The sequence below is a fragment of the Typopeltis vanoorti genome, chromosome 25 (assembly GCF_054136105.1).
Source record: "Typopeltis vanoorti isolate ZY-2024b chromosome 25, IOZ_Tvanoo_1.0, whole genome shotgun sequence".
In the NCBI taxonomy this organism is placed as follows: Eukaryota; Metazoa; Arthropoda; class Arachnida; order Uropygi; family Thelyphonidae; genus Typopeltis; species Typopeltis vanoorti.
This window is the reverse complement of record NC_143573.1, coordinates 23,474,279-23,487,824: the sequence shown is the minus strand read 5'-3', so window position 1 is coordinate 23,487,824 and position 13,546 is coordinate 23,474,279. Positions and strand designations below refer to the sequence as shown.

Genomic DNA, 13,546 nt, shown 5'->3' with positions numbered 1-13,546 from the left:
GATATCATCAAGGCCTACAGATTTTCCAGGTTTTAATAGGTTTATGGCAGCATTGAGTTCGGTAATGGTGAAATCATTATCTCTGCAAAGATTTGCAATGAGATCTTGCTTGACACTGGAGAAACTTTCAATATTAAATGATATTATTTTTAGGCCTGGCCCCAGGCCTAAATTCCTTTAGGGCAGGAATTTGGTAGCAGTTTAATTTGATCACTTGCATTTGGTTGATAGCAGCTTTTGCTTCCCCTAATGGGTACTAACAGGGTGCAGGAACGAGAACCTAGCTGCTGCACATCCCCAGGAGAGTGATCTAAGCCAAGTGATTTTCTTGGAATCTAGAGAAGTAGAGTCTATACTAGTGGGTATTAATTAGTGAAGAAATCCATTATTTTGAAGACTGAGGTAAGGGTGATAGACCAGTAATTTGATGGCAGAATTTTACCTCAGTCCTTTTTTGAGAATAAGCTGGACATAGGCTTGGGATAAATGATAGCTGAGTACATATATGAGTGTAGAAACAATATAAAACCGGTTAGTACATTTGGGAAGATACCCTCAGGAACCAGAAGTCATTTTGGTATCTTGGTTACTCAAGATTCTTCTGATGTCTTTTTGCAGAAAGACCAAATAAGGCATATAATACTCTGCTGCCAGGCAGTCAACTTTATCTTTAGGTGCCGTGACTTTCCAGATGTTGAAAGAGAGGTGAGAGCACAGGTGAGGAGAAGTTGTGTGATGTTGTCGTGACGTTCCATTTTCATGTTATGTTCTAAATCCGCCATCTTGGTTCAAGTCACTCTTATCAATAAAACAACTAATTGCAAATTGATCACCGATCCAAAAGTAGGGAAATTTATAATTATACTGTGCCACCCTATTCTTAGATTAGTCTATATAAAATAGTAGGATCAATTTTTAATTAAGTTAGCAGTCTCCTCATTTATTTAGGCCGAATTATTTACTATTCCACTCGGGGTTCCTGCAAGATTCGAATATTTATGAACGGTGCAATAAAAAGGAATTCAGGCAAACACAATATTTAGATTAACAAAATAAAACATTTAATATATGATATATATATAACAAATACAAGAATTCTGCTTTAAAATGAAACAATACAATCAACTTAATACATCTTGCTAAGTCACTCATGCCAATTCAATGTTCTAAACTTTCACATACAATTCACAGTTTCAAAATCACAAGCTTTCTTAACTCAAGTTAATAAGACTAAACTTCTTAATTAATCAGTCTCCACATATCTATCAGCTGTACTTAATGTTTAATATTCACAGGAAGCACTAATCAAGGTAGACAATATTCCATGCAATCTTATTCCGGACTTTGAACTTCGAAGACATGTTAATGTTAGAACAAACAAACAAGTATGACTACTCTTATCAGATACAATCTTCAATACATCAATTAATTGTGAGCACACTTATGAATTAACTTATTTACGTTAGCGGAACACATTAATAAACATTCTCCAACGCTTTAACTGAACTACTGTTAATCGCGCTTCACTACTCTAAACAACAGTAATAAGGTACTGATATCTTTCCATGTTTACTTTTCTCAAACTAGTTAATTTCAACATAATTCTTCTCAGGGCAACATAGAATTAAGACGTAATCCTAGACTAAGTGGAACTAATGAATTTCCCATTGAATGTCCAGTTCTTTATTTATCCGGTTACGGCATTAATTTTCCTTTACAACACAGCTGACTTCACTTGCAACTAAGTATATGATTTACTATGTTTTGGCTCACTTTTAAACACTATTCTCATGAATTTCTGCCCTAGAGAACTTATAATTTTCTTCCACTTCCTTTGCTTGTATCCTACCTTCCTTTCTGCTCCGCAAAAACTTCCTCTCTTCTCTCTAATTAAAAATCTTCTATATCTTTTCCTCTCCTTTCAGTCCCAAGGTCACGCTCTCTTCGACTCGTGCTTGTTTATTTCATGCGTCTCCATGACAACAAATGAACGCAAACATTTCGCTAATGTAATACAATGCTCTACTACTACATGAGTGATTACATAACGTTAAATTTTCACAAATAAGAAATAAACAGAATATTTGAGCTACTTAATCAGCTTTTTCATTACATATAAAATTAATTATAATAATACTTTTCGTTACATCTTATATATTTTAGTTATTATAAATTCTGTACATATTATTGCTTAATAAATTAATAGTAGGTTAAGTTTAGAATAAATATTTAAATAGTAATCCTAAATTAAGGAATAATAAATAATTTTTATACAAATCATGATTAATACATAATAAGCAACGTTAAATGTGAATGAAAAAAAAATAAATTACACAACGTAGTTTCATTCACAATTTAACAATGTCCTTTGGAAGGGACCAGAAGCATGGCCACTGTTTAGACAGGAGGTAGTTTCTTCTGTTGACCCTTTCAAAGGAAGATTTGGATTTGTTGATGGTTGTTTTTCATTTGTGAGCAGTAATTTTGTGCAGTACTGTCTTAAGAGTATTGTAGGCCCCTGGGCAAAGCAATGCACTGGGCCCCTACCCACCCACCTATGGGAATAAAAATGTAAACTGTCAATAGAATTAGGCCTGTAGATTTATTGGTACTTTTTAACAAAATCAATGTTTAAACATAAAAAACATGCTGTAAACCTAGGATTAATCAACACAAACTTTTGCAAAATTTTTTTGCAGAAAATTGAATTATAATTGGCTTAAAGTCAGTGGTCTTCGGGATATCATTTTCTGTGCACATGAGTGAAAGCCAGTTCAAACACAACTGTCCTGTTGTGCTGTGAAGCTGATTCTTTGTACACTGATTTCAAGTATTCTGAAATTATTTTTCTATGCAACACAGGGAGCATTTCACAATTTTCATCAATAATATGGCAGCATGGGGCCCCTGGGCAACTTTCTAGGGTGCCTATGCCTTAAGACGGCCCTGGTTGTGTGATATCCTTTGCAAGAGACTAGAAGCATGGCCACTGTTTGGACAGGTGATATTTTCTGCTGTTGATCTTCTCAAAGTAAGATTTGGATTTGTTGATGGTTCTGTGCTTTAGTAAGCATGAAACTTCTATTCTTATCGCCTGCAGAAGGCTGGATTTTTTTAACTATCTTGATACAATTGTTGTTACATCATGGATTTTCTATGAATTTTTAATGGAACTTGTGCCCTTATAACATTCATTTGACACATTTATTATTTATTTAAAATTTCATTTAATATAATACTGTGCTATTTCATTATCTAATTAAATTTTATTTTTAATCACTTAATTTTAAATTTGGGCCTTAATTGTAATCTTATTTTATTGTAACTGCCCACTATGTGGCATCTTGCACGACTTAGCTCTTTAAATAGGATTAACATTCTTTGTTGTAGCTTCACCTTGTGATTATGCTGATACAGTGATGATGACCAGTTAGAATGGTCAAACCTGGTCAAAATATTTGCAGTAATAAAATTACTATATTCATGTGAATACATACATGTCTAATAAATAAACCATGGTTTGGAATGTTGGTGAGAAATTTAGATGGAATTGGCAATGAAGGCCTTCATGCCAGTAAGAATAATTTCTTTAACTTAATGAGAGCTTGTGTTTGGATCAGAATAGTAGTAGTAGTCTGTAAGAAGAAAAAAAAAAATCCTGGATGTCACCCTTCCAATCTTGAGAATAGTTGAGGAGGAGAGAGTGTTCTGGGAGAGGACAGTAGAAATCATTATAGCCTGATTTTCTGAGAGGACAGGTGACTTTGGTAGCATGCTTAGGAGATCTGATTATGGAAATATTAAGAGTATTGAAAGAGAAAGAGGGTTATTAGGATGGCAGGTGTAAGATTTGTGCTCGATCATTGCTTATTATAGCTTTATATGGTAATGCGTCAAATGGCTTTCCATTGTCAACTGACCCATAGTTTTATGTGCCAGCTGATTGGGAAGCCACTTGATGTATTACCATCAGGTTCCCTCCTGTATCTAGTATATATTATCGAGTAGCCAACCTGTGGAAATGTACTGCTGTCCTCAAAATGGAGAAAAATTTGGGTATCTAAATATGTGAACCCCATGAAGGGTTTCCTATTTGCATGAAAAGAAATATATATAAGAAAAAACTTCATGGGCTTCACATATTTAGAGATCCAAATTTTCCTTCATTTTGAGGATAGCAGTACAGGAGGGAACCTGATGGTATTACTTCAGGTGGCTACACAATCAGCTGGCACATGAAACTATGGGCCAGTTGTTACTGGGATGCCCATTTGATGCATTACCATATAAGGTTCATAAGCATTGACTGAGCACACATCTGCCATCCTAAATACCAAATAACCCTCTTTCTCTTCCAATATCCTTATGGAACCCTGCTCTGTAGACCAAACATGTCATCAGCCACTTCTTCAGACCGCCAGTAAGCAGTGGTTATGATACTTCATTAAGCAATGAGAGTTATCTACCACCTAGTGAGTCCAGTTGATGTCCTCTAAATAGGAATATATCCTTTTCAAGTGGGAATGCTTGCCAAATTTGTCAGAGTTCGTGAATATGGGATTGAGAGAGAGGGACGATATATTGCACTTCACTTAATCATTAGTGGCTTAACATCACATAGCATAAATATCGTCATGTTCTGAATCTTGTTTCATCAAAGTATTCCTTATGCAAACCAGAATGAAAGTAAAAGTATGGGTCTGGGAGAGAGGGGGTATATTATGCATAGTTATCCATGCTTTTGTATGTATTCTCACTTTTCTTTTTTTACCAAATTACTGTAACTGAATAATTAAATGTATATTATTCTTAGATTTCATGTTATTCTCTTCATTTAAACTCACATATAAATTGTGAAACATTTTGTAGAACTAAATGTAATAATAACATATATATGACATTTCTTTTTATAGTTGTGGCCTCTTTTTGGAGGAACTCTTGTGAAACCAACAAAAGACAAGCTTTTTTACATACCACAGGTTAGTATTTCTGTGTTAAAAAATCCCATTCTTTAGAATGGGAAGGTTTAAGTAGAATAAAGTGTAAATATCATCATCGGCATCATCAAATTCCTGACATACCCTAAGTGGGTGTACAGGATCTTATGATAGTACTACATGAAAAGCTACATCATTGATAACTTCCTATCAACAATTTTCTTCCAGATTAGACTGTTATCTGTCATTCCAGTATTATTAGTTCTACTTAAATCTTCCCATTCTGAACTGCCATTCTATCTTCTAAGGCATTTTTTACTGTATCAATCCACCTACATCTTGGTCTTCCTCTGGGTCCTTTTTCTGCCATCCTGGCAAAGAATACTTCTTTAGCTAATCTGTCCTCTAACATTAAGTGACATTCCTAATAGACTCGTTTTTAATATGATACTATCATTGATGCCATCTGTTAAGTCTTCTAATCTTTCTCAGGACACTGTAATCATATCTGTGGTCTCCAGTCTTTGATCGAGAGTTTTATTTCTAACCCAGCTCTCTATCCATACGTTAAAATTGATTTGAACACTGTCTTGTACGAGGGTGGTCTGAAAAATTCTCGACCATACATGGCAACACTATTGGCAGCATTTTTTTTTCTAAGTTGGTACATCTGTCATAAGCATTCATATGAAATTGCAAGTCATTCTATCAAGTAATTTGTTTTATACAGCTGTCTGAAGCAAAAGTGTTGTCTGTATCCCTTGAAATAGATAAAATCGAGTATCATATGGTTATAAAATTGTTTGTAAAAGGGGGTTTAACGCCAAAAGAAATTCATTCGAAGTTCATAAAAGTTTATGGGCACTCTTCTTCTTCATTTTCGACAATTAAGAAATGAACGGCCTAGTTTAAACGTGGTCCTACCAGCCTTGAAGATGATCCATGTGAAAGACGTCCAAAAAGGGTAACACTGCCAGAAATCATTGATCAAGTGCACGATATGATATTGGATGACCAGCAAGTCAAAGTGCATGAAATTGTTGAGGCTATAGGGATTTCAAAAGAACATGTAGGATATATTTTGCATGAAGAATTGCAGATGAAAAAGCTTTGTGCAAGATAGGCTCGCTTGCTCACAGCAGATCAAAAACACACTTGCATGAAAATCTCTGAACAGCGCTTGGAACATTTTAACAAGAATAAAATTGATTTTGTGCATTGATTTATTACTATGGATGAGACTTGGATTCATCATTACATACTAGAATCCAAACAGCAGTCAAAACAGTGGACAGAAGCCGGTTGTTTCAGCACCAAAGAAAGATTAATCGTCCTTCCTCTTCGGCATTAGCAAACAACTTCCTCATCAAGCTACCAATAAAGGCAGCGAATTCAATGAGTATCCACCCTTCCTATTTGGCAAGAGCTACTATCTTCTTCGATCTTAGTACCAAAACACGGCCTAGATTAAAAAAGATAAATCGCTCTTCCCCTTAGGCAAAACGAAACATATTCAGCTATCGAACTACCAATAAAGGCAGTGATTTCAAAAGATTACTCTTCCATCCTCTTCAGCAGAAGCTACTGCCTTCTGCAATTTCTGTCCCAGTTAAAGAATAGATTCAAAAAGATTAATTGCCCATCCTCTAAGGCAAACGCTACTCTTCTACCATCTTACTACCACTAAAGCCAGTGATTTAAAGGATAAATCACCATTCTTTTTAGGCAAAACAACCATCTTCTGCCATTGAAATACCAGTAATGGCAGTGACTTTAAAAGATAAATCACTTCTTTTCTTTGGCAAAAGCTACTATCTTACTACCCATTGAAGTAGTGATTTTAGAAATAAATCGCACTTTTCCTCTTAGGAAAATCACCATCTTTTGCCATCGAACTTTCACTAAAGGCATCAAATTCAAAAGATTAATCGCCCTTCCTGTTAGGCAAAACGAACCATCTTCTGCCATCGATATACCAGTATAGGTAGGGATTTCAAAAGATATTTCGCTCTTCCTCTTCGGCAAAAGCTACTATCTTCTATGATTTTACTACTATTAAAAGCAGTGATTCAAAAGATAATTCGAGAAGATGGTTGATTCCTTTTAGGGGAATCTGCCATCGAACTACCAGTAAAAGCAGAGATTTTAAACTATTAATTGCCCTTCCTCTTAGGCTAAACGAACCATCTTCTACCATCAATCTACCGATAAAGGAAATGACTTAAGAAGAAAATCGCTGTTCCTCGTCGGATTGTAGCAACTATCTTCTGACATAGAGCTACCAATAAAGCAAGAGATTTAAAAAGATAAATCACTCTTCCTCATAGGCAAAAACAACCATCTTCTGCTATTGAACTACCACAAAAGGCAGTGATTTGAAAGATTAAACAGTCTTCCTCATAGGCAAAATCAACCATCTGCCATCGAATTACCACTAAAGGCATTGTGATTTTAAAAATATTAATCATTGTTGCTCCTCGGGACATAGCCACCATCTTATGCCATCTAAATACCAATGAAGTCTGTGATTTCAAAAGATCAATCATGCTTTCTCTTTGGCAAAAACAACCATCTTATGCCATCAAACTAGAACTAAACACAGAGAATTTAAAACATATCGCCCTTCTTCTTAGGCTTAACGAGTCATCAAACCTGCTAGTGAAGACAGTGACTTAGAAAGATATATTGCCCATCCTCTTCAGCAAATGATATTCTCTCCTACCATTTTACTACCACTAAAGGCAGTGACTTAAAAAGATAAATTGCCATTACTTTTAGGCAAAACAACCAACTTCTGCCATCGAACTACCACTAAAGGCAGTGTGATTTGAAAAGAATAATCGTCCTTCCTCTTAGGTAAAATCAACAACCTTATGACATCGAACTACCACTAAGGCTGTGTGATGTAAAAAGATAAATCGCCCTTGCTCTTCGGCTAAAGCAATCATCTTCTGCCATCATACTACTTTCTTTTGATGGTCTGAAGCACTAGCAATGTACCTTATGGTACATTGCTGGTGCTTCAGACCATCAAAAGAAGCCCCAGAGATGAATCACAGGTAACATGAAGCTAATGTCTCAAACAAGGCATCCAAAGGTACCAAGCCTCCTGGACCGCTTACAGAAATTATGATGAATAAACTTAAAGCTTCATGCCACCTCGATTGCCACCTGGAATAACAAGGATGGTGTTGCTTTTTTGGGTGGAGGGCAAGCTTCGAAAAATAAATTACAGTCCCCTAAACAACACTCTCTCAAGATATGTTCTTTAAACATAGAAGGATTATCTAAATCCAAAGCTGAAGTCATCAGCAAAATAGCCAAAGACAAAGCAGTTGACGTCTTGGCTCTCCAAGAAACTCAGGTGCCTTACACAGCCCTCAATAGACTAAAGATCCCAGGCCTAATTCTCGTGTCTTATAACTGCCATCCCAAGCATGACCTGGCAACCTAATCCAGCCTGGCCTCAAGGACATAACCCAAAATTTACCTGATGCAGAATACTCCATAGGTATTAAAGTTTACAAACCATCATCACAATCCTGGCCTGATCAGATGGACCGGCCACCACCTCATCCTGTTATCTATGTTGGTGACTTGGCCAGATGAATAGCCACATCATATGTGGGCTATTCCTCTAACAACCGGGATGGTAATAAGCTAGTTAACTGGATGGATACATATAACTAGTGCACATGCTAACATTATAGACACCCAGCTAAATTCTACCATTCGCACAATTAGTGGGACAGTGAGAAGCACTCCTCTCTCCATACGGAGAAGACAATCTATTAAAGAATTTAATCAAGCCTAGAAAGCCTTTCTGGTCCATGGACAAACTCTCTTCAGCTGCCCTACCATCAACACCTGACATGTGGAGAAAATACTGGTCTAACAGTCTCCCAACAAATGGCTTCCTGGTAGAAGATCCCTGTGCTCTGCAGCCTGGTTTTGCTCTTCCTAGGAGGATTTGGTCATCAATCAACAGGATCAGAACTAACCAGGGCAGATGTGGCTACCTACTACATAAATGGAAGCTGTTAGACCATCCTTATTGTGATTGTTTGCCCGTGGCTCAGACGATTATTCATATTGTGAACGACTGCCCAAGGCGCCAATTGGTATTCCTTTTGCCATAAGAATAAATAAATAAATAAGCACCAAAGAAGACAAAGTCAGTTCCATCAGCAGAAAAGGTCATGGCATCAGTGTTTTGGGATGCTCACTAGAGCTGCTGAAGAACGTGATTGTGGATTAGAGCTGTGGTGAAAAAAAAAAGTGTTTTTAAAGGTGTATAGTGTGACTTTTGTCACGAATTGTGGTACATTTCCTTCAGTAATACAAGTGTTCTTAAGTGATGCTGCTTTTGGAATTTATTTGTTCATATTGTGTTATTTTTGGGTTATCAAGAAGGCGAGGTCAGAGTCAGACATCTGCGGTGGAAGAAAAGATAAGTTTTCGTTATTCGCTATTTAGGGTAGTTAAATATAATTTATACTTATAGTATCGAATGAGTAAATTAGCTTACAGTAGAGCATATAACATAGTAATTAGCGTTTATGTTTACTTATAGTAGTATTTAGCTTTTGTTGTAGTAGTTCCTCGGCACAATTTGGATGGTGGCTGCTACTGCTCCAGTTACAAATGGCATGTTCACCAAGTCCTCCCCCCCCTCCATTCAAGGACTCTATTTTGCATAACATAATAGAGGATTTTGTGGCATGCTGGACTTGTGGCATGTATGCGTCCCAGGAGTTGGATACGTGGCGGGGTAAGAGAAGGGGGAAGTGCATGTATGGCTAAATGTAGGCAATAGTAGGAATAGTGAGTTGGATGTTTTGATATCTGACCTTGTTGCTTAAGGAGTGGGAGATTTTCGAGAGACAAGTAGTGTGATAGGTGAGAATAACGAGCAGCGATATATGAATGAAAAAGTAATGAATGAAAAAAAAAGGGAAGTGTGGAAGGCTTGAATGATTGTGAAGTTTTTGGAGATGGTCATGATTGGGAGGGTGAATGGCGAGTAAGAGTGGCTAACTTGCAGAGAGAGAGATAGATGAGCTGAAAGAGATGGTGAAATGTCTCGGGAATGAGATGAGAAGTATGAAAGACGAGATTAGGCGAGTGGAAGAGATGAATGCAACGTGAATCAGAGTAGGAGTGAGAGAAAGTTATGGGAATGATAGAAGAGGAGAGAATAGAAATAGTAGAAGAGAGGGAATGAGAGAGAGGTATGGGAATGATAGAAGAGGAGAGAATGGAAACAATCAGAGAGAGAGAAAATGAGAAGAATGCGAGAGAGTGCTGGAACCAGGGATGGAGTAATGCCAGGACAGCAGGTAAGTAGGGGAACACAGAGTGAAAGAGTTAGAAGAGGGAGAGAGAGAGAGAGAGTGAGGGATGCAGGTGAGCAATCAAGGAACAGAGTGATAAGAACTGTGATGTATGGAGACTCGATGATCCGAGGTGTGCAAGATAGGATGTAAGAGGAATGTTTGCCTGGAGGAACGATAGAGAGTGGCTATGGTAGTTGAGCGAGTTGAAAGGGTAGATGAGATGATTGTGATGGTGGTGACAAATGACTTGAGAGGCAATGTAAATCGAATGGCAAGGAATCTGAGATTCTTGCTTGAAGTTGTACGAAAAAAAATGCAGAGAGGAAAGATTATGTGTGTGTGTGTTGTAACGGTATGTATTAATTGCTATTTATGAGCCTGCTTGATTACCGCGCTATTGTAATATCTTTATTCTAATTAGCAGTGTGCGCTTTTTCTCTCGTAACCTTTTTTACTTATTCTATTGCGTACTATGTTTATCCACCTTTCGTATTTACTTGTCATATGCCTATGAACACTGGAAAATTTATTTATTTAGACTGCACCACCAGTATATCAATATCAACGCAAGACTCAGTAAAACGACCGGTAGATTTTTCTCTCTCTCTCTCTCTCTCTCTCGTACTAGCGTAGATTCCTTCAACAAAGTTTATATAAACAGTCGTGGTTCTTAAGTACTTAAACTGCACTTTTAATGCCTTAGTTGTTTCCCGCTCACAAATTTGATTTTTTTTAGAAACAGTGCATTGTAAAATAAAAGATCAGGCAGCACTCTATTGACATATAAATAAAACACATTTATTTACGATAATAACAAAGTACTTTAATTAAACGGAGGTTTAATTAAAGTACTTTGGAGGAGGTTACTCTCTCTACCTCTCCTTGAGACTTTTAGCATAAAGAAACAAACTTTCCCCTTTCAATACCAAATGACTATACAATATATTTACTCTGTTTCTTCTCTGCTTATTAAATCAAAATTATCGAAACTAATTTACTCACAAAGTGGTTAGCTAGCTATGCCAAGTTATCTCACAAATTATATTCCAATTAATAACAAATCAGAGAACTCTCTTATAGATACTTCTTATTACTATTTCTTATCAGTCCATCTATAACATATCTCCTAGATTACAAAAATAATGTACAACAAAAGATGGAGCAAACTTACAGAAGCTGTGTCACACAGCTCCAAAGGTCCTGCGCTAAAGTCTCTATGCTTTTTTCTTTCATCTCGGGCCTTAGGCTTCCATCTGGAGAGTCTTGCTTCGGGGATGTCTAATCGGGATCTTGGTGGGTCCTGGACTGCAATTTTCCCGGTACTCGAAAAGTTCAGGCAAGAAGCTTCAGCATACAGGCTTGAGGATCATTCTGCGGCCTTTGGCTCTGGCTGACTTCCCACAGCAAAAAGGACATCTGACTGACACTTGGGTCGGGTCTGATGTAGGTTTGCCACAACATTTGGTTCTCTCCTCCTTGGTAACTGTGCCTCTCCTCTCTGGTAACTGCACCTCACCTCTCCTCTCTGGTAACTGCGCTTTGCCTCTCTTCAGTAACTGCACCTCTCCTCGGTAACTGTGCCTCGCCTCTCTTTTTGGTAACTGGGCCTCCTCTTCCTCCTGATGTTCTGCTCAGCCCCTTTTTATTTCCCGTTGTCTGGGACCTTGCACCAAGGATTGTAACCCCTGAAGAAATCGGCACATCTCCTTGATCTCTTGAAAAAACCTGCTCCGTTCTTTCTTCTCCTCCGTGCAATCCTTTTTTCTTATTTTGTCGGGCAGCGGAAACTTGTCTAAACCTAGCGGATCAATTTAATATTTTCTTTGAAGGTATTTATGTGCAGGGTTGCAAACAACTTTCTCACACACTTAATCGTAAAGAACTTTTTTGTGCTCCTATACATAGCTATATACAAAGTTCCAATGGCAAAGCATTTCCTTTGTTTTTGACATTCTAGAAATTTTAGTTAAAACAGTAAATAGTCATTTCCCATAGGGTTATTTACATTAATATTTAACATAAAATACATAGAGACAAACAAAGTTATTTTTTTAACATTATCATGAGACTTGACCTCTGTAAAAATCGATGTTAAGTGCTTTGGTATTTCTAAGCTACATCGAGTTTTACAGTGTGTGCACACACGCACGTGTGTGTGTGTGTTGCTCAGGTATGATAGTGATGAGCTGAGCAGAAGAGCAGTAATAATGAATAGCATAATAACCAGAATGTGTCAGAAAAGAGGATTGAAATATGTGTGTGGACCTGGAGGTCATTTGAGGACAGAAAGGAACTGTATGCGAGAGACCGCTGGCATTTGAATGAGGAAGAACGTAGGAATCTGGAGAGATTGCTGTTTTTTTGAACGAGTTGGTGTGTCAATGCAGGGAAACTAAAATTTCCATGGTGGATGGTAGCAGGAGTGGCCTCTTGGAGGAAGGGGGACGACATCAGGTAACATGGAGTCCAGTGGGGGTCTAGAGAGGATAACGAGATAGGTATAGAAGGTGACATTTTTATGCTTTATACCAATGTCAGGAGTATCCGGAATAAAGGAGATGAATTGGTGGTGCTGATAGCATCAGCTTGGCCAAAGATTATTGGGATCTCTGAGATGTGGTTGACAGAAAATGATATAATAACAGGAATAAAAGTAGCAGAGTACAGCATTTTTTGGCAGGATAGGAAGGTAAAACATGGTGGTGGAGTACTGCTTATGATAAGTGATGACTTATGTCCTCTAAGAGTGGAGGCTTTGGAAGTTATTTAGTGAGGGTGCTGCTACAAGCCAAGGAGCACAGAGGGTGGGGAGTAGATGTTTAGGCAGTTGAGCTTGGCAAGTGTAAGAAGAAGAATGATTGTTATGGTAGATGTTAACTACAGCAGTATAAGCTGGGAAGAGGAAAATGCATGTAGTAATAAGGGAATGGAATTTCTAGAATTCTTGAGGTACAAACGTCTTAGGCAACATGTAATAGAGAGAATAGGAGGATTTGGTCATAGTTCAGAAGAGCTGATAATCACTGAGATGACATCCCCCCCCCCTCCCTCAGTTGGAGAGAGTGACCATGTGGTTTTGACTTGGAAGACGAATAGACATACAGGAGTATCAAAGAGAAGGGAACATATGTGGACTTATAAGGCAGCTGATTATAATAGTCTTAGATATCAACTTGGGACAGTTCCATAGAGGGAGGAACTGGAAGGGTGAGATATTAGTGCTTGGGAAATGATGAAGAAATATTTGTTAGCAGCAATAGTAAGCTGTATTCT

At 37.5% G+C, this 13,546-nt stretch overlaps 1 protein-coding gene across 1 annotated transcript in view; it reads left to right on the top strand.

Moving 5' to 3' along the window:
- Abcd3 (ATP binding cassette subfamily D member Pmp70) overlaps window positions 1–13,546 on the top strand; it is a 602,827-nt gene that overhangs the window by 513,496 nt on the left and 75,785 nt on the right. Inside the window, exon 20 of the mRNA XM_090414763.1 lies at window positions 4,914–4,979. Coding sequence (XP_090270889.1) covers window positions 4,914–4,979 — 66 coding nt within the window. The remainder of the gene's footprint in view (window positions 1–4,913; window positions 4,980–13,546) is intronic.